The following is a 19,289-nucleotide window of genomic DNA, read 5'->3' on the forward strand; positions in this document are numbered from 1 at the left end:
GGCGGTTTGATTGACAGCGGTATAATTATTTTTAGCTTACAAATCATTACCCGAGAACTTTAATATCATGCGTGTTGGCTTAATGGCAGTGTCAAATAAAAAATAAAAGGTTTGAAAAATGAATGGCTGCCCTTTGTCACAATAGGAGGCCTCAGAGAGAACCAGCCATGTCGTAACTATTCTTTTTTTTTTGCGATTTACAATTGCTCACCTGCAGCAGAGTGGCAACAGAAAGAAAGCTGCCCCCCTAATCCACTCTAATAGGATTGTGTGGGATTTCACCTTCCTCATTGCTCCTTCCATCTCTTAAAGCCTCGGGCCTGCTGGCAAGGGCTGATAAAAACACGCCTGCCTAACACCTAAGTGCAAGCTAATATTAGCATATATTCTGCAACACAGTGTGGAAATACAATGCACACCCACGCGCATTTATTTTTTTTTTCCTCCACCGTGTTTATATATTTATTTGGCGGTAGATACGTGGCGCTGGCGCGAGATAGAGGACGGCGCAGCTCTCTCATGGTGCTCCCACATTGCCTATTGATAAGAGGGAGGCAGAGCTGTACATAAATCGCAAAGGCGGTAGCGATGCCGCACGACAAAACTCCCTCTCGCGCTCACCTCGGCACATCAACACATGCGATGTTTATTTCTGGCCAACGCTTTTTTTGTTTGTTTGTTTTTTCTCTCGAGATATTCTCCAGATACATTTTTAAAATTGTATTATTATTGTAACTTTTCCATAAGATATGCAGCTAATTAAATAATTTCTCACCGCTTAGCAAGCTTACTTACCAAGCGAGGCTACTCAGCAATAGGCAAAGCAGATGTTTAATCCTGCAATTAAGGCCAAGGCGTGCTTGTTGTCTCCTGGGTACGGCTTACAAAAAGAGTAAACAGTAAAAATGAAGGAGTGTCATACAGGGACAACATGAAAACTAGACACATTCGTGTGTGGAGTGGAGCTTTCTGGTGGCACCACTGAAAATGTGTGTAATTCATATACAGTAGCACATTATTATATGTGATCTTATGTTATATGTTACTTGCGTGTTTGCCGGTTTATGTAGATACATGTACATCATGCGTGCATTGTAATTACTAACCCAAACGTGTCTGCAAGCTTTTGAAGCTTTGTTCGTGCTTCACATTTCCTTGCACATGCACATTGCCCCCAAGCGAAACTGTGACTTGATAAAAAGGAAGGACATTGGTGAATGTTTTACCCATTATTTTCTCTTAAAAGCAGATGTATCAAATCATTTCCTGCAGCTCAAGCGCTCAGTAATTATGCAGGTATAGAATGGGCTGCTATATCATTTTCTCTCACGAATAGTGCCAACGCTGGCTTATTCTCAGTTAAGCACAGAGGCTGTGTCTGTTCTTAAAGCAGGTTCTTTCTGAGCTCTGTATTTGTGCTGATGCAGGTTGGGCCGCATACGGTGATGGGCAGCCAAAGTTGTCTCTACTCCCAGATCAGAGCTTTGGCCCTGGACTCTGTTTTCTGCCTCACTTCCACTGTGTAATTATCCCCTACACTTGTCTTCTCTATTAGGGAGCCAACAGATGTGGAGTATGACTGCGGTTCTAATTACTGAAAAAGACAACAGCTTCTAGAGACCATTTGGAGCCTGTGATGTGCGGTACATGGTAGCGCACAGACACACTGAAACTAAATAATGCACTGATGTCTGATGGCACGGAATCAGTCAGAGCGGCTTTTAACTCGGAATGAAAAGGCTGAGAATCGACTGATGCCCGTTTTTCTTTAAGTTTTAACTTTGATATGTGTGCTGGCTGGCGCACAAATTAAACACTGGAGGTAGAAAAATCTAATCAACAAATTGCTGGCAAAACAAAATGGCTGACCTGAACGGAGAGAAAGGGAGCATTGTGTCTGAGGAGCAAATGAGGCAAGTGATGATGAGAGAGTAAATTAGAAGCTGTCGATACTGTGAGACACTTCTATCAGAGCCAAGGCTGTTGGCGGGGGAGGCAGATATGCAGCTGGTCAGGGTAACAAAGGGCCCGTTTGGTGTATTGCTCCATTAAGACACTGGGTCTTGTCAGCTCTGCCTGGATGGACCATTCTGTGAGCGCGGCAGAGGAGGGGGCAGAAGGGTGTGAGTGACACTGGTCGACTGAGCATTCATGGCATAATGTTACTAGCCCGGGGGGTAGAACTTTACCTCAACCATGAATTGATGGTTCCCTGCCATGAAGAGCGAGGGAGGTTGGTATGGCTACCCCGGGGCCCCGTCATGATGAGGTGAAGCCTTATCTCTTCAGAGCAGTGTGAGGATAAAAAATGGTGAAGTACTGTCGCAGCGTGATGCAGGAGCACATCTCTTTTCTATCAAACTACAGATGGTTTAAAGGATACGCCCGTAATACTTCACCAGCATGTTCTGTGTACGTATGTTGAAACTGTCACTGTAATCATTTCTATATAATGGCGTTCGGTCAGTTTAACTGAAGCTAATATGAGGTTTAAATAGAATGATTGTATGCTAACCCTCTGCCGCGATGGCAACTCCTGGAGCCGGCACACTGAGCTTCAAAACTGATTTTCCGAATTCTGTTCATTCATCTTTACATAAGGTTTTTTATGCTCTGCAGAAAAAAGACGGCGCAACACAACTATTATTTGGTAAACTGCACAAAAAATGTGTGTCCGTACTTGAGTGCACCATTTTTGATCATCAAAGAAAAAGTGTGTGTCACAATCAGGTTACAGAATTTGGTGATCGCTAATTCGGACTGGTGCAGCCTAATATTTGCTTATTAGCAAATAAAGAAAGAATGATTTGAAAAAAGGAAAAATCTGAACGTACCCTTTGATTCTACTGTAAGGGCTAATAAAGAATAACATCGGATTTGGCAATTACAGCTTCGCTCCACATAACACTACTTTGAAAATCAGTTTGTCTCATCACATATCATTATTTCTCTTTCCCTTTCCCTCCCCTCTGTGTCCCTCCTTCGTCTTCAGTGAGGTCATTTTGCACTGTACTCGCCTTGAGGTCCAACTTAAGTGCCACCATGTTTCCCCCTGCCCTCTCTCTCCCCCTGTGTTTATTAGGTTTCGTTGCTCCTATAATTTTGGTGCCTGTATCTTATACCCTTTAATAAGGATGACCAATCATAGGGGCGAGCAGCAATGTCCCACTTTTAGTCTCCACTTAATTTAATTACATCAAATTAGCAAAGCAGAGAGGGAGAGGGAGAGAGTTGGGGTAGAGAGGGAGAGGATTAATCCTTTGCAGCTTATGAAGGCAGGTTGGACACTGTCAGCCGTCCTATGCGGAATGACTGCTCCGGGATTGTGTTCATTAGAAGGAGCTTAGGGCTCATAGGCCACTGGATATTGTTAAAACAATACTGTGGAAATGGGCTAATTAGAATATTTGCCTAGTCTGGCCTGAAGACTAAGGGTGACTGAGTAAAGACTTGGAATTCGTGCTGGCTTCATCAAAAAAAAGCAACAAAAAACACACAAAAACAACTTTATGAAAGAAAATGATCAATACACCATTTGCTTTTATTGAAATACATTAAAGAATGCTGTATTAACACAGGTGCATAATTATAACTCAACCCAAACAGCAGCTATAACTGAACCCGCTATAGGCCGGTGGTGAAGATTAGTCTGTGCGCAATGACCTGTAAAAGTTTATATCGACTGTGCTGTATATATATATGCCAATACGCCCAGACTTAATAAGCCAACACAAAATAAGCCAGCAGCCTGCGCTCAGGGGGGTTGATTTAGCACCTCTGTCCACTTCGCTTTCTGCTGACTGCAAAGAGAATAGCTTAGCTCCAGCCTTCTGATAAAGACTGAAGCGAGGATTTATTACCTTAAAAAAGAAAAAGAAACAGAAGGAAAGAAAGAAGTGGAGCAGAATGTGTGCAGTATGCATTATTTTATGTTATGAGTTTGTTTCATGACACAGCCGCGGCAAGCTATGGCAAAATTGCTCAGTTTCCACTCCATGCTCGCGCTGTAAATGTTTTGGCTCTGCAGTGTAGCAGAACTGAAGCAATGCATAAAATGGATGCGATGCTCACACAGTTCGACAATCCTGAGTTGTTTCTTTTTTTTTTTTTTTTGTCTTTTTTAAATCTTTTTGAGGGAATCCTAGCCCCTCATGTTTAATTTAAGTGGACGAATCAAAAGTTAGTTTTTCTGTCATTCCAGTTGCACCTTATGCAGGATCGTGCCCGCGTCGTCCTGTAACGAAACCTTTTCCAGTGACTGCTGCTTCTGTTTTAACTGTCTGTCCCATTATAAAGGAGGCGGTTGTTTGTGCTGAGAGAGGATTAAGACAAGTCAACAATCCATAGTCTTTTCAGTTTCCCAAAGGGCTGCTTGCACACCACTGACGACAGAGAATGGCTTTTTCCAGGATTTGCCCTCAAGAGCGAGCTTTAAATTGTTAAAAGGACTACACTCACTACAGTGCAATGGAACAATGAGCACATACAGAAATAGAGATTGGATTGGGAGTGGCCACAGGAATCTAACCGTATCTGCTACATCTTACTTTTCTAGTTCCCATTGTTCTCCTGATTTTCTTTCACGTGTGCCCACGAGACTGAAGACAACCGGAGGCTGTGCTGTAACTGCCGACTCCGAACAACTGGAAGAGCAATCGAGCTCATATTTTCAAAGCTGCTGTTGTTCCCTGTACTTAATTATCCCAACATACAGAGGCTGCCAGTCAGAGGTGACAGGCAATTAATCACCTAACATGTCAAGCGTAGGGATATATCAAATACAAGTGTGACACCTGACAAGAAAGTCTGTTTTTCCCTTCACAGACGTCAGTTCTTTTTTTAATTGTTGTATTTACATGCAACATGGTAATTGTTAAAATGATTGAAAGAAAGTGACTTTAAATACCTGAAACGACTTTTTCTGTGACTCATTTTTAATTAACAGCCAAAACAAAAGACATACACTGAAAACACAACAGTTAACAATTACAAGAGGGCATTATTTTTTTATTTTTTTTACTGTATTCTTTACTTGCAATGCCTTCAAATCAAAAATACACTAACAGCCTCCTTCACACTGTCAGGCACTTCTCTAAGAGCGACGCAAAACAAACCGCCACAAAAAAGTAAACCTTAATTGGAGAAGTCAACTTGGGACAGAAAATAAACCTTGGCAAATAAATGGCATTTTGCTGCTGCAGACACAGCTATGACATGCCCGCGTCGCTAAAATACGAGGCAAATTTGCATAAATTATCAGCTTGAGACTAGACTACATCTAAAATAGCTGCCTTTGAGCAAAAACACCCAAAAACGCCATGCTTCCTTGACTTAAAAATAATAATTTGTGACATTTTAATTTAAGTAGTTTCCATTTTGTGTTGACCTCTTTGATCCATTTGCTATACAAAATATGCAGGGCTATGATTTTATGAGCCAGTGGACACATTAAATCACTGGCAGAGCGTGTGGAAAGTGACACTGACCAAAAGTCCCAGGGCAAATTTGGCAAAACCTTGGCTATATTGGTGGACTGTAATATCAGTAAATATGTTTTCCACCGCTGGTCAAACCAGTGTTCTCTGTTCCACAAAGCTCTAATGTGAAGTACAAAAGAGATCGACCACAGAGAGACTGTCTCAGGAGGAGACCCATGTCCTTGTACGAAAGGTGCAAAATTGCCACAAGCAGATATATGGCACTCAATTCAATTAGCTTGGGAGGAGATAACATATTAGTGCACTGTGCTGCTGTGCTGTTAAGAGCTTCATTGCAAAATGAAAGAAATGGTTCAGTGACATTGGGTGAAGTGCCAAATGGAACCAGCAGCTCCAGGGACAGTGCGGCCATGGGAAAGGTGCTTCCAGTAGCCTTTTCTTATTCATAGTCCCGCCACATGTGGATATGCTTGGAGTGAAAAAAATGAAGCTATTTTTTTCCTGCTTGAGGGAATTACATCAAAGTCAAATTGGCCTACATATCCACAAAAGGACTTGGTAAGTCTATCCGTGCTTGCACCCATGGCTCGATAAAGTAGCACAGAAATGCGACTGCAGTGAAACGCGCGCAGACCCGCCGTTGACGCAGAATCAGAAGGTGAGTGGGACGAGCAAACAAAATCCCTAATACCGCGGCTTCTCTCCTCCCACTTAAGAGCAGTAAAGTTCACAGCATGTCGCCAGAACAGCAAACAGACAAGAAAAACCTTGACAGAAATGTCACCTCGCCAACACAAAGCCCCACCGTGCACCTCCAGGAGATTTAACGTCTAGGACTATCCAGGCGAGACATCCTCTGGTTTACAGGAGATATGTACGCTTTTATGTCAGAAGCAACAGAGAACAAAACAGAAATTAATGCTAAGAAAGAAATAGAAAGATCACTAAAATACATATAAACTCATAGATCATTAATTAATTGAATTATTATCATATATTCGAGGGGCAAGACCTGTTGCAATTGAAAAGTTGGAGAAACTGAAGTGAACTGAATTTACCTGCACTTTTTCCAATCAATCAATTCCCAGACAAACAGTTTGGACACTTTGTCCTTGGTTTGCAAAAGCACCACTGTATGAACTGTATGTTTTCATGGATCGAGAGTCATTTAAAATAGCGGGAGGTAGCAGAGCAAACAAACAGATTCAGACAAACCGACACCCACACACAGGCAAAACATAAATGCGAATGGTCCTCAACTTCAGCGCTTAGAGATGCCGTGTCCTGCCGAAACAACCACAACTACTGGGGGAAAATGCTATTGTAGTGCTGACACATAATCCATTGACATTTAAATAATCAAATCCTATTTGTTTTCCTTCCCCGGTTATTGCTGGTTCATGTCACAAGAGGTCTGAATAATATTTGATACATTTTGTCTGCGAGGAGAAGAATGATTCTGTGGATCAAATAACAATGCCTCGTTTATATACTGTAGACTGATGGATACCAGTGTATTGTCATCATTATTTTGGATCATGGGGTGTGATGTAGCATTTAATAATAGACTGAGGCGGTGTGAACGGTGCCCTTACTCCATTGTCTCTGTAATTCACAGCTTTGCAGCCGCTGCCAAGTTAGAACAAGCAGCTGAAAGAGACATTTAATTAGCTTTGTGTTTGAACAGTTTTGCTCATAACCCCACGTTCTATTTAGCACTTCATCCCCTCGATCACTAGACCATTTAATTGTCCTAAAAGGTAAAATACAGTGAGAGAAAGGTAGATAGGTCGGGGGGAAGGAGGGAGGGGGGAAAATAATTGATCATGTTGACTCACAATTTTCCCTCATGGTACTAAATCTTCACCAGCATTGATCGGAGATAGCTCCTTTACCAGATACCGATAGCGTTGGATTGGACAAGAGTGTCCTCATAAATCCCGGTAATGATTTCTCTGAAAACTGAAATGGTAATCCAATAGACACCATTAAGCCTTTTTTAATTGTGCTCCACCCAGCAGCTCAGCCCCAAGACAAACCTTAACAATGTTATCTTTAAAAAAAGTCCTTTTATATTTAGCTTTGGGAAGAGCTGTATATAGGAAAGTGTTAACGTACCTTGATGAAGTTACAGATCTTACTGCTGTTGTTCTCATTATGCTCATTTCTACTGTAAAAAATGAAATGTAAACATAATGTTTTGGTGTACATCTACGATGGGAAGACATATATGGAAAGTATGTCGTCTTACTATGAAATTCCATTCACAGAAATGATCAAAAATGTATTTCAGACAGTCATACTATAGGGCAAATCCGGGGTGATCTATTTTTGCACACCGGTCATTACGGGAATTCATGGCAGCAAATAGACAGAAACTCAAGGTGCTAGGTTCTGACACAAAGCAGATCTATAATGTCATCTCTCCTTTTCATATTTCCATCACAACTATGTAATTATGATTGGATTCCTCCCCAGTTTCCCGGCAGAGGTGGTAATATGAGGCGTGTCGTGATGGCTGTGTTGGAGGTTAGAGGAAAGACAGTCTGTAGGGCTGACCTTAGCTCAACAGTGTAGTCAAACACGCCGTGTTTCATATTCCTCCCACAGCAGCTCCGCTAAGGCACAGAGCCAGTGCACTTCCCTTTACTCACACCTTTCTGTCTCCTCATATGCATCGTTTACCAAACATATAGCGCTTATAGGCCTGTTCGCCGTACGCTGCTACTTCATTAGAGCGGGAATTGATTGAGACGTCGAGAAGCCTCTAGCACGCGGGCCACGTTTGCTGCTCCACTATCCCACACACCTCTTTGGCCAAATGCAGGAGAACTCCTGGGATGGTGCTACATTTTTAATGAAAGCAGAGTGTTTGATCTGCCAATGTTTATCTTCTTTGATGTTAACTGACACAGCAGAGAGAGCAGCCAGCTCTCAATGTAGTCCAACATGAGGACAGATTAATTCATTATCCTTTAACAGGGGAGGCTTGTGGTTGAGGAGTTCATCCTGGAGGTCTGGTGCAGGAACCGTAGCAGCGGTGAAAACAGCCTTCCAACGCACTGCCTCGTACTTTCTGCACTATGACCTCGGGGGAAAGGCATATGAATGCAGGAGATTGCACGCATACATTCAAGGGGGAATACGTAACAAAAAGAAAATCTTAATTACACTGGGTTTCACAGGTATTGTGTGCAGCTACACCTCTAAGCATCTCAATCCCCCCCTCTTATTGTACCTATGCTTTGTCCTTTCATTTGTTTTGTATTTTTTTTATTAGACACTGGGTGAATAGGGAATAAGCTGAAACTCTTGTCAAATTAAAGAGACAACACACAGGCACGAATTTCCAAGACACCACTGTATCTAATGACTACAACAGATCCATATCGGGCTCAGCGTCCCAGGAGAGAACGCAAATAACAAATATGGTGCCGGTACATAATTACTCCCCGGCACTTGAGTTACACAGGCACGTGTCTGCTGATTTCATGCCACTGCACCACTGCGTAGGTGTGCATTAGCCATGTTTCTTCATGTATCTTGATCCCCCAACAGTCCCTCCAGGAGCTTTTCCACGAGTCGTGCATGCTTGTATGGATTTTAGACCACTTAACCACTTATTAAGCAACCATTTTATGTGCACCCTTTTTCTGAACCATTTATTAGTTAGTTCTGTTGACCTTTGGGCCTTGACTTAGCACGATCTGCACGACAGTCCACCGAAATGAGCAGTCTTTATTTTATATCGTTTCTCCTTTTTCAGAGGTCACCAACAGCAAATAAGCTGTCAGTGGAAAAAGTGGGTGTCAAACCATATGAATAGATAGAGGGGGGAACAGACGCTTAAGGGCCCAGTGTGTTCCAACACTGACATGGTTTAAAAGCACTTAATTATAATAAGCCGGAGCATGGAGCAAGTGTTAGGTGGCTTGGGGGAAACTTGGAGACAACGACAACAGTCCAGCGCGAGCTACATGAATTGGAAATTTGCTCTGTGACGGAGCCAACATCAGATATGCATTAGCGCAACAAGGAGAGCTTACAGCGGTAGCCGGCAGACTTCATGAAAAAGAAATGATGCCTGCCTCGCAAATATATTGCGCATAATGTCTTTTGCAGAAGTCATCAAGCTTCATAATGCTTTATCCATTAGGAGAACAAAAATGCTTACAGTGTTATATCATTATGTTTTACAAATGCTTTATGAAAACAATAAATCTCGGCAAAGATCCGTACGTGCCGGCCTCATTTGTTAATCACATTATTGTTAATTAATGGCTGACAGTGTTTATTGACTGAAATGAGGCAAACTGGAAAAAGGGGACTTGAGAGCGGAGTGACACAATTTAATCACAGCACCACGAAGAAAAGCCAAGGGGAGGGAAGCCGCCGAAAAATATATAAATAAATGCAAAATTTATCGATAGTTTTATATCCTCGTGAACTGGTTTACAAGAAAATATTGGAATTACAGTCACAATGATTTATAATCTATTGTTCCGGCTAAGGCTGTTTAACTCCGTGGCCCTATGAATATTAACACACTCCGTCTCCCTCGCACTCGCTCTCCGTTTCTCCTTCTCACGCTCACACATGTAAATGCAGAACACGCTAGCAGAGCTCCTTGTCTAATTTTTCATGAAGATAGCTGTTTTTATGCTAATCTGACAGCTGCATTCATTTTCAGGCTTTCTCACGCACATTTACTTCCCAATCACATTCGTTCACGATTTCTGCGTGCCGGCGAAAAACGGGATTAAAACGCTATCCTGATCTCGAGACACGAGACGGGCTGAAAACATGAACGAAATCCCATTTTTAATAGACAACTTCCATCATTAGCCGAGAAGGTCTCATTTCCAAGCATCAATTTGACTAGGTCGCTGGCATAATGCCGCAAGGCTCTTTCTCACTGAATAGCTAGGTAATTAGAACCACTCTACCATCTACCAGGTCGCATTCAGACCTTTCATACAGCTGCTAAAGACAACGAGGTAATGCAGCGAGACATGAAATAGCCGGTTTGGAGGTCACAAGAAGGGCATAATTGGACCAGTCAGTCAATATCGCTGCCGGCTGCGTCTGCCTTTGAGGCTGCTAATGAAGCGCGAGAGACGAGGAGGTGCCCGATTGGCACGGCGGTTACCTGGGCACCGGGGACTGCACATTCGCTAGCATTCGCTCGCATCTCTTCCCTCTAGAGGTGAAACAGGCAGTGGCAGTAAAACTGAGTAATTGTGCAACATTATGAGGGAAGCGGCACCCGTACCAGCCTCCCTCATTTGCGCTGAATTTTCTCCTACTCATGAATTGACATGAGTGTACTTAAACTCTCAGACGGGGCTGAGAGCTGTTCAGGAGTGATATGTTGCTCAGTGCTTTGCAAAGTCATTACTCAGCACAATAAAACACTCCACACTGACGGTGCTCTGTACACACGGCACTGATGCCGGCTTTGGTGTGTTAATAATGTTTTTGTGTTGACAGTCAGTGATTCAGGCCTGGTACACGTCTGTAAGGGGGAACACGCTACTAACATCTTGTATTTCTTCTTCTTTTTCCCCCCCTTTTCCTCTAGCGGGGACAACTTACATATTTGGGCGAGACGGTGGACTGATCACATACACGTGGCCGCCAAATGACCGTCCCAGCACGAGGGCAGACCGACTAGCCATTGGCTTCAGCACACACCTCAAGGATGCTGTCCTGGTGAGGGTGGACAGCTCCTCTGGTCTCGGAGACTTCTTGAAGCTCCACATTGTAAGTGAAACAATAAATAAAAAGTTTACACGCCTTTAGAACAAATTACACACTTGACATGCTGTTTATTACTTCGAAACTCCTAAAACACAATTGGTCAACTAGATTATTATTCAGATTGGATCTACTTGAAAAACTACTTGTTTTGCTAAACTGAGAAAACATTTTTGAAAAAGGCTCAGTTAGATAAATCATATTCTTGCACAAGGAGAGAAAAATCAACATTTAAATCAAACTCTTGTTGGGTTGTTTGGCTGCTTTCAAACAAATTTGATAGAACCATGGGGACACAGTTCTCATGAAGAGCTGCTGACGTTAAAAAACTCTCTTATTTAGCACTGATGTGATGTGATGCCATGTTTCCAGTGGCTTCCATGGTTAATTGTGTTGAACTGAAAAGAAGAGGGAAGTTGTGACTGAAAGACAACATGTCTGACTAACAGTAGGTTAATGTGCGTGCTCGCTCACCTCCCTTGTTATTTCTGTTACGGCTGTTACGTGTGTGAGCGCGACAGGAACTGGGGGGGAAATGGTGCAGTAATAAGGCCTGGTTCCACACAGCGCATCTCTGACCTGGACATAATTCTCCCGCCGACCACATGACCCCCCCCTCTCTCGCTAGCACCCATTTACTGACAACAACGCTGAGGCTGGCCAGGAGCATACAGGAACACGGCACACATACGCACGCACAGGAAAGGCAGCGGACGAGAACACGCACCAACATGAAATTGGTCTTGAAGTTTGCCTCGACCCCAGCTGCCCACACACTGAGATTCACACATACAGTAAGCACAGAGTGACATAAGCAGGCCTGTCCTGAGGACACAGAGCAGCTGTGATGTTGCTCTTATGAGACACCCCCATTCTCACTCCGGGTGGATTTTTTTTTACCTTTTTTTTTTTTTTTTCCTATTCTCCTCAAGCCTCGGGGCCAAGTGATTTTTAGCCTCTAGTTTCAATCCAGAAGTAGCTGGCCAATTTTGAAAGGATACAACCTATTTCACGCAGACCATTCATCGCTAAATGCCACACGGGGACACACTCAAGATGTTCAAGAGAACGTAAATGGGAATACGGTTGCTAAAAGGACAGATGTGCTCACTCAGATGTGCAAATTCTCCGCTGCGATCCTCCTGCAGCCTTCTAGGCAGCATTCCACCTGCAGTAAAAAAAAAAAAAAAAAACACCTGGACAGGGATAAAGCAGGACAGGTTTCCTCCCTACACTGTTTTCATATGAGATGAAAAATATCCAGCGTTTTGCATAGATAGGGCTCCCTTTTTTAAATTAAATGGCACAACAGGGCTTTGGTAGGTGTTGCAGTGCTGAATTAATATACATACAAATATGCTCGCTGGCTAGTACATCATGCATCCGTGGAAAGAGTTCATACGCTTTTGGAGTTAACTTGAACAGCATCGAGTTAATTACCATTCAGGCCCCTGTGACAACAGCTAAGGTAAGGCAAAGGTGAATTCTTTGAAATACTGCAGCTAGTGCAATATGCACTGATTAGAAATTGAAACACATTACAAGAGTTCACTTTCTTGCATTAGAAGCAATAACACAGAAAAGAGGTTTTACGATGAAAGGCCCCGTGTTGGTGGAAACCATATGAAGACATTTCTTTCCGGGTTTTAGATTCACCGCACCGATGAATGCTCGAGGTCAGAGACCACAGCCTCACAGACAAGAGAAGCAAAAGACAGAAGTCTCACACGATATATAACAAGACAGGGAGATCACGCGGCTTACGGCGGATGCACACACGTAGCCTCGTTGGCGATATGTGCTGCATTCAGTGGATGTTTTACAGGGAGAAAATGTTGATAAGGCATGTTCTTACGGCGGGGGCAGTGGGTTGTGAGAATCCCCTCTCCTCTTGCATCAGCAGTCATTCTGAATGCTCCCCCTTATTTATTTATTTCCGCACATTAATCTGGGGGGCTTTGTGAAATGTTGCATTACATTAGAAAATGAGAGAAGCGTGAGAGAAAAGGAGTTTTAAGAGAGGTAAATGGGGAGACGGGGGCTTGACATTCATGCTCTTGATTTTAAAGAAGGCTGGTAAATACATAAATATAAACCATGATGTCAGTGTACCACTAGTCATGACATTGTAAAGTCAACAGATGTTCAAGTACACCTTCAGCATGATGTTGTTTTTTTTTTTTCTTTTAAATAAATGTCAATTAACCTTCAATTTGGCCATTAAATTGGCTTGAAAGGTTCTGTTGTATGTCAGCTAAATATAATTGGTGGTAAGATTTGGCTTTGTGCCGCAGCAATTTGGAAGAAATAACCGCATATTATGACATTGGACTACTTACGACACACACCCTGTAGATATGTGTTCCACGCTTCTGTCATCTCCTCATTAATTACTCTGGAAAGGACGTGTTTTACAGCCCCCCATTAAACACAATGAGCTGTGCAAAATTGATGCTTTGATGCGTTTCTTATGCAAAAATAGCTGCACTCAGCCACTCACCTGCAAAAAGCTTATCTTGTTGAACTGCACCTTCAATGGATGGCGCCGGAATATGAATTAATACTGCTGTTTTAACACTATAATGGAGGCTAGTTAATTTAAATAATGGTTGGTTTGCATTAATGAATATGTATTCACCCGATTTCTGGAGTTACACACTTTACAAATAACGGCCAATTCCCGATCGTATTAGCATCCTTCCTTTCAGTTACCCCATCTCTGAGTAGAAATGTCTTAAGAGGAGTGTATCTTCAACTGTATGAGATGGGATTAGACCAGATTTCAGTATTTACCCCCCCTCCCGCTCCATCCTCTACATCCCTCTCCCCCCCCTAATCTCCTGCTCCCATTTCATGATGACAGGAAACCCAGCGGGGCTTGAAGGACGCCATCTCAGCTCACACTCTCAAGAGGGAATTTTCTGAGTAATATGTGGGGACTATGATTTAAATGCACCTCAAAGGAGTTGTGATCCCCCACCAACCCCGCACCCACCGCCTCTGCTCTCCGTCGCAGATAAAGACAATGACTGTGAAGTCAGCGAACCATCAAATGTACGACAATCACTTTCCTCGGGCTCATTACTGTAGTGCACGTGGAAGAAAGACTGGATTCATAGTAATGTCCCGGCCGTTTCTCCAATTATGATGATTCTCCGCAATCTTGCTCACATTTTCTAAGGTGAAGCATATTCATGAGGCTACAGGAACAAGTATTCCACACGGATATAAGTCTTGTCTGTACATGATAGTGTGCCCTGGCAAAGCCTCTACGTATATAATTAATTGCGCTGTAGCTGAAAGTCAAATCCAGGGAAATATTCACAATGATATTATGCAAAACAGGGAATTATGGATGTAATGATCCTTGGTGGTTCTATGCAGCAGGGTAATCCATACAGAAGAAGAAGAATTGGAGCAAAGTTTATAAGATGTGGGTGTGCGGTACCTTCTCTGTTAAACAAGCTGAGACAGTTTTCTCCGTAATGTCTGTAGATTTTGCTTTTATGCCGTTAAGGGTGTTTCATCCCCCACAAAGGAAGTATCATTTATTTTGCCACACAAACAAGGGCGGACGTCTGTTATTGGAAATCCATCTGTGCATTTTTAGGAAGCCATTTACTGCGTGAAATAGAAAGCTTTGCTGTTGTTTTCTTCCTTTTTTGTTGTCAATGAGCAGCGGTGACACCTATCAGAGGCTCTCCTCAGTCTCATGCGGGGCCCCCGAGGGGCCCACTGAGCTTGTTTTGTGCTGGCACTCAATCTCTGCGTGGGGGTTGGGGACTGTTCCAAGCACTTTCTTCTTTCCCTTCTTCTAATTGCATGCATCCCTTTAAAAATAAATAAATAAATAAAACAAGCAATGAAGGTACTGTGGCTAAGACAGCAACACTGCAAAGTTAATATATTCCATAGAGCAGAGAGGGTGCTGGAGAAATAATGACTTCTCTGGTGGAGCATAGCTCCCCTCGGTCCTCCTTATGCTGACTACCAGAAAGGAGGTTCTTCTGATAGAAGACACCTTTAATTGCAGTTTCAACTCCTGTTCTCTACCCTATTAATCATGTAAAATGGATTGAGAAAAAAAGAGGCCGACTGTCTCAGCATCTCTATTTTCAAGTCATCTTTTGTTTGTTTTTGCAGTTCTGGACCGTGTGAGAACATACAAGTTCTGAGTATTCACAATAGCGTGCTTCATTAAGTGAATACTACGCAGTCTGATTTGATGCTACAGGTGAGATTGTTACCTGAGAGAGGAGCTGCCGGTCTCAGAGGAGAAGCAGTGTCACGCTATCCCCCATACTCCTATTAAAACACCTGCCCAGGGAAGGGATCTTATTCTCATCCACTACTCCTGTTAAGGTCTCAGACCCAGTAATTACCTCACAAGCCTGCTCTGCGCCCAGACATAGAACAGACTCGCATGCTATGCCCGCAGGATTAGTCTGTATACAGCTTTCCCCTGGTGCCTGCTTAGTCAAGGCACATCAGTCAGTTATTAGCAGACCTCTGGAGCAACTGACATATACAGCAGACTATTACAGTACGGTATGTTCAGCGGCTGACAATAGAAACAAAATCTCTAGCTAAACTTTTTTTTAAATTATTTTTGTTTCTCAGGAATTATTACTGTGCTTGAGCAGCACATTACTTTTACTGCAGTTTCCATGGTAACTATCCCAGTATATAGTTACAGGACTTGGTGCTGCGGTGATGATATGCATTTTGAGCTGATTCTAAACTAAAGAGAGCATATTATTTCCATTTCAAAACGGCTATATCACTGCTAGATGTTTGCAAGACTCGGATGTGTGTGTGTAAACCATAAAATAGAAGGCTAATCACGTAGAGGTCCTTGTTTCTGCCTCCACCAACAATGCATTAAAGGCCGAAATGGAACCGTTTGAAATTTCATTCGTCGGCACAGCGCCCCAACAAATGCTGTAAGTATGCATTTAGGTATTAAAGTAGCAGCGTCCAAACACGGATTAGTTCCTGTGACATTGTCACATCGCTGAACTGTCACGCTCTAATGAACAAAGGGTAGGAGTAAACACATCCATCTCACAAGTGATTTGACTTTCCGTGGTTCGTGCTGACACCAGTCACTCTTACTTCTACAGACAGTTTGCTTTGCCTCACTGGGACAATATCTTTGAGACAGCCGGAGCTGCCAGCCTTCTCCGCTTTCATCAGAATGCCCTAAAGGCAGCAGAGCATGTAGTTTTGAGGATCATCGGTAAAATGCCGCAGAAGGCAAGGAGCTAAAGTTTTATATTTCTTCTGTTTGAGCACTTTGTTTTTTCTATTTAAGTTTTGAGGAAGTGTAGTGAAACTGAGCCCCCACCCCCCCCTTTTCCCTATACTCCTTTTTGTGGAATTACTCAAAAATGAATACTAGTAGCGGCTCCAGCCAGCTCCCTCTCTTTCCCTGCTTGCTTTCCCCTTCTGTGACTGTGTGTCACTGAAGCCAGAGCTGCCATTTGCTAGCCAGCGTGTTTGTAGTGCAGTATGTGGCTAAGGAAGGGTAATGGCACTGTAATGGTGAGTTAATTGCCGACCATGATGAGAAGACAGCACAGAAGGAAGAGAGGGGAGGAGCTTCACTGGCCTCATTTAGTCTCTCTCGGCGTCGATCCGGGTGAAAACAGCAACGAGGCTCTTCATGTAAAGAATCTGAGCTTTAATTCTTTAAGTGAAGATGAATGGGGGGTAACAGTATGGTAATGGAGCTGGTAAATATAGCATTGATTTTGTGTCGGCTGTAGCAAAAGCCCGTACGCGAGAGCAAATAGCCTCCCGTCTCTTTTTGTCGTAGCTGGGACAGCCGCTCGGCTCGGATGATGTACCTGACCTCAAAGAATCAAATCTCATCATCTCCATATTGAGAAGGGACCGCACTATAGAATCACCATTACTCATCTTTCAATTCCAATCATTTCTCAATTTGTTCAAGCTCTTTGCCACTACAAAGCCAAGTGGTCCATGAAGAGGAATGAGAGTGTGTGTGTGTGTGTGTGAGTGAGAGAGTGAGAGAAAGAGAGAGAGGGGAGCGATAGAGAAAGGAAGATGTGTGTGGATGGGTATTTGAGAGGGCAGGACAATAATGCGTCTTCACTTTTATTAGTGTAACAAATCACAGTGAGTACAGCTTGTCATTCTCAAAGCTGTACATCAATACGTTATGGGCTTGCCTCATAGAGAACAATATTGCCATGGCTAACATGGGGTAAATTAGATTTCATCGTCAATGTTACACTGTCAGACATGTTCGCTTTTTAGGTGGGTCATGAGGTTAACACCAACGCCCTTCTGTTTGCTGAGACCTGTTTGTCGTCACAGGTCGATGGGTGAATTTTTCCCCTGACTTCCCGTTCTAATCAGGCGCGCTGCTGTAAACCTTTCAGCCCATGTTACCTCGTCCAGCAAACGCATCCCTCGCTCTATTGTTTTTCAGATATTAAAAGTCGAATCCCAATTTATGTGCGGTTACGGGGTATGCAGCAGGGAGAGTTTGTGCGCATTTGGGAGCGGAGCGGAGCAGCGTGGAGTCACCGTGGTTGTTGACTTTTGACACAGCTGCCCCAGGCCTCGGGGTGAGATAAAAATAGTCTCGCGCTTTCTCGCTCCATTACAGTGAGCTGAAGTACAGCGTCTCCCAGCTATCACATATGGAGCTCTTTAGCCTCAGTCTGTACATCATTATTCTGGGAATTGTGCCATGCACAAATCAGCCACAACATTATGACCACTGACAGGAGAGGTGAATAACATCTTGACCATCTTGTGACAATACAGTGTTCTGCTGGGAAACATTTGGACCTGGCATTTGTTACTTAGACATGTCCCTAGACCAGATAAGCCACCCCCACCCCATAGCAATGACACTCCTTGATGGCAGCAACCATCCCAAGCAGGATGCACCTTGACACAGACACACAGACAAAACCGGTTTAGGAACAACTAAAAAAAAAAACATGAAGGTGTTGACCTGGCCTCCAGATTCACTAGATCCCAAACTGATCAAGTATCTGTGGGATGCACTGAAACAAGCCTGATCCACAGAGACCCCTCCCCTCAACCCATAGGTTCAACCCAAAGGCTCCCCACTGTGTTGGACAGTAACCGTTTTTGTTTTCTTGTACACAACATACTCATTTTCACTTGCCGTTTTCTTTTGAGTTGCACTTAGATTGCTTAGATTTAAGCAATGATAACCCTTGGTTAAGTGCAGGAAAAGACAGTGTTCAATGCGCATGTCTCAAAGATTATAGTCTAGACGTCCGAAGCAACTGGTGGAGGAATCAAAACAAGCTCCCGTTAAATGCTTTTAATGTGAAGTTGCAGCAGTATGAAATGTCCGGTTTGCATTAGCAGCAATCTCTGTAGCCATCAGCTACTGGCTGATGATGATTTATCATTCTGCAGATGCATCCACATATCAGCTGATAGAGATTACATCAACTTAAGTAACTCAATTCAGCATTTCTCCACAGACACCCGTTCATAATAATGCAAATAAAGTACAGAAATAATACTTTAATCAATGGGCCATAGGATAAATCACCATTGTTTAACCTAATTCAGTGATAGATAGTGTCTCAACAGTCTATTATCTCCATACAAATCTTAAAGACAAACTCCCGTGAGACTTGGCTATACATGCGCCGTAGATGTTTATCTTGTTGTTGTTTACAGGGATTGAGCAGAGAGCCAAGTCAATTTGGACAGAAATTACTTGTACAATTACAAATATCCCTGGCAAAGAAAAACCCATCCAGGTTGCTTCTCAGCTAATTATTCCATAATTGTTGTTGGTGCCCTGTTGTTGATGGCTTCCACAGTGCTTTGTGTGGGGCTGCATGAAATATTTAACAGACAGCTCCCCTTGTTCTGGTCAACTTAATTACCTTTTTCACTGCTGCACTGCTCTCATCACTGCGCTTACCATACAAGCCTGCTCCCCCCCCACACAAATATAATACACATACTATAATACATGCTGTTTTTAATTATGTGCTGCTGCAGAAAAACATCTTATAGCATAGCACGGCAGGCAAACTGGCGTACGCCGACGGTGGCTGAACTCGGATA

At 43.1% G+C, this 19,289-nt stretch overlaps 1 protein-coding gene across 8 annotated transcripts in view; it reads left to right on the forward strand.

The window, feature by feature from the left end:
• The window catches only part of LOC311500118 (neurexin-1a-like), a gene marked incomplete at its 5' end in the record, with an annotated part of 245,797 nt that overhangs the window by 151,542 nt on the left and 74,966 nt on the right, over positions 1 to 19,289 (forward strand). For all 8 annotated transcript variants that reach the window (XM_084561318.1, XM_084561319.1, XM_084561321.1 and 5 more), the window contains one exon: positions 11,020 to 11,201. In XM_084561318.1, coding sequence (XP_084417444.1) covers positions 11,020 to 11,201 — 182 coding nt within the window. The remainder of the gene's footprint in view (positions 1 to 11,019; positions 11,202 to 19,289) is intronic.

The sequence above is a fragment of the Chelon labrosus genome, assembly GCF_963514085.1.
Source record: "Chelon labrosus genome assembly, chromosome: 15".
NCBI lineage: Eukaryota > Metazoa > Chordata > Actinopteri > Mugiliformes > Mugilidae > Chelon > Chelon labrosus.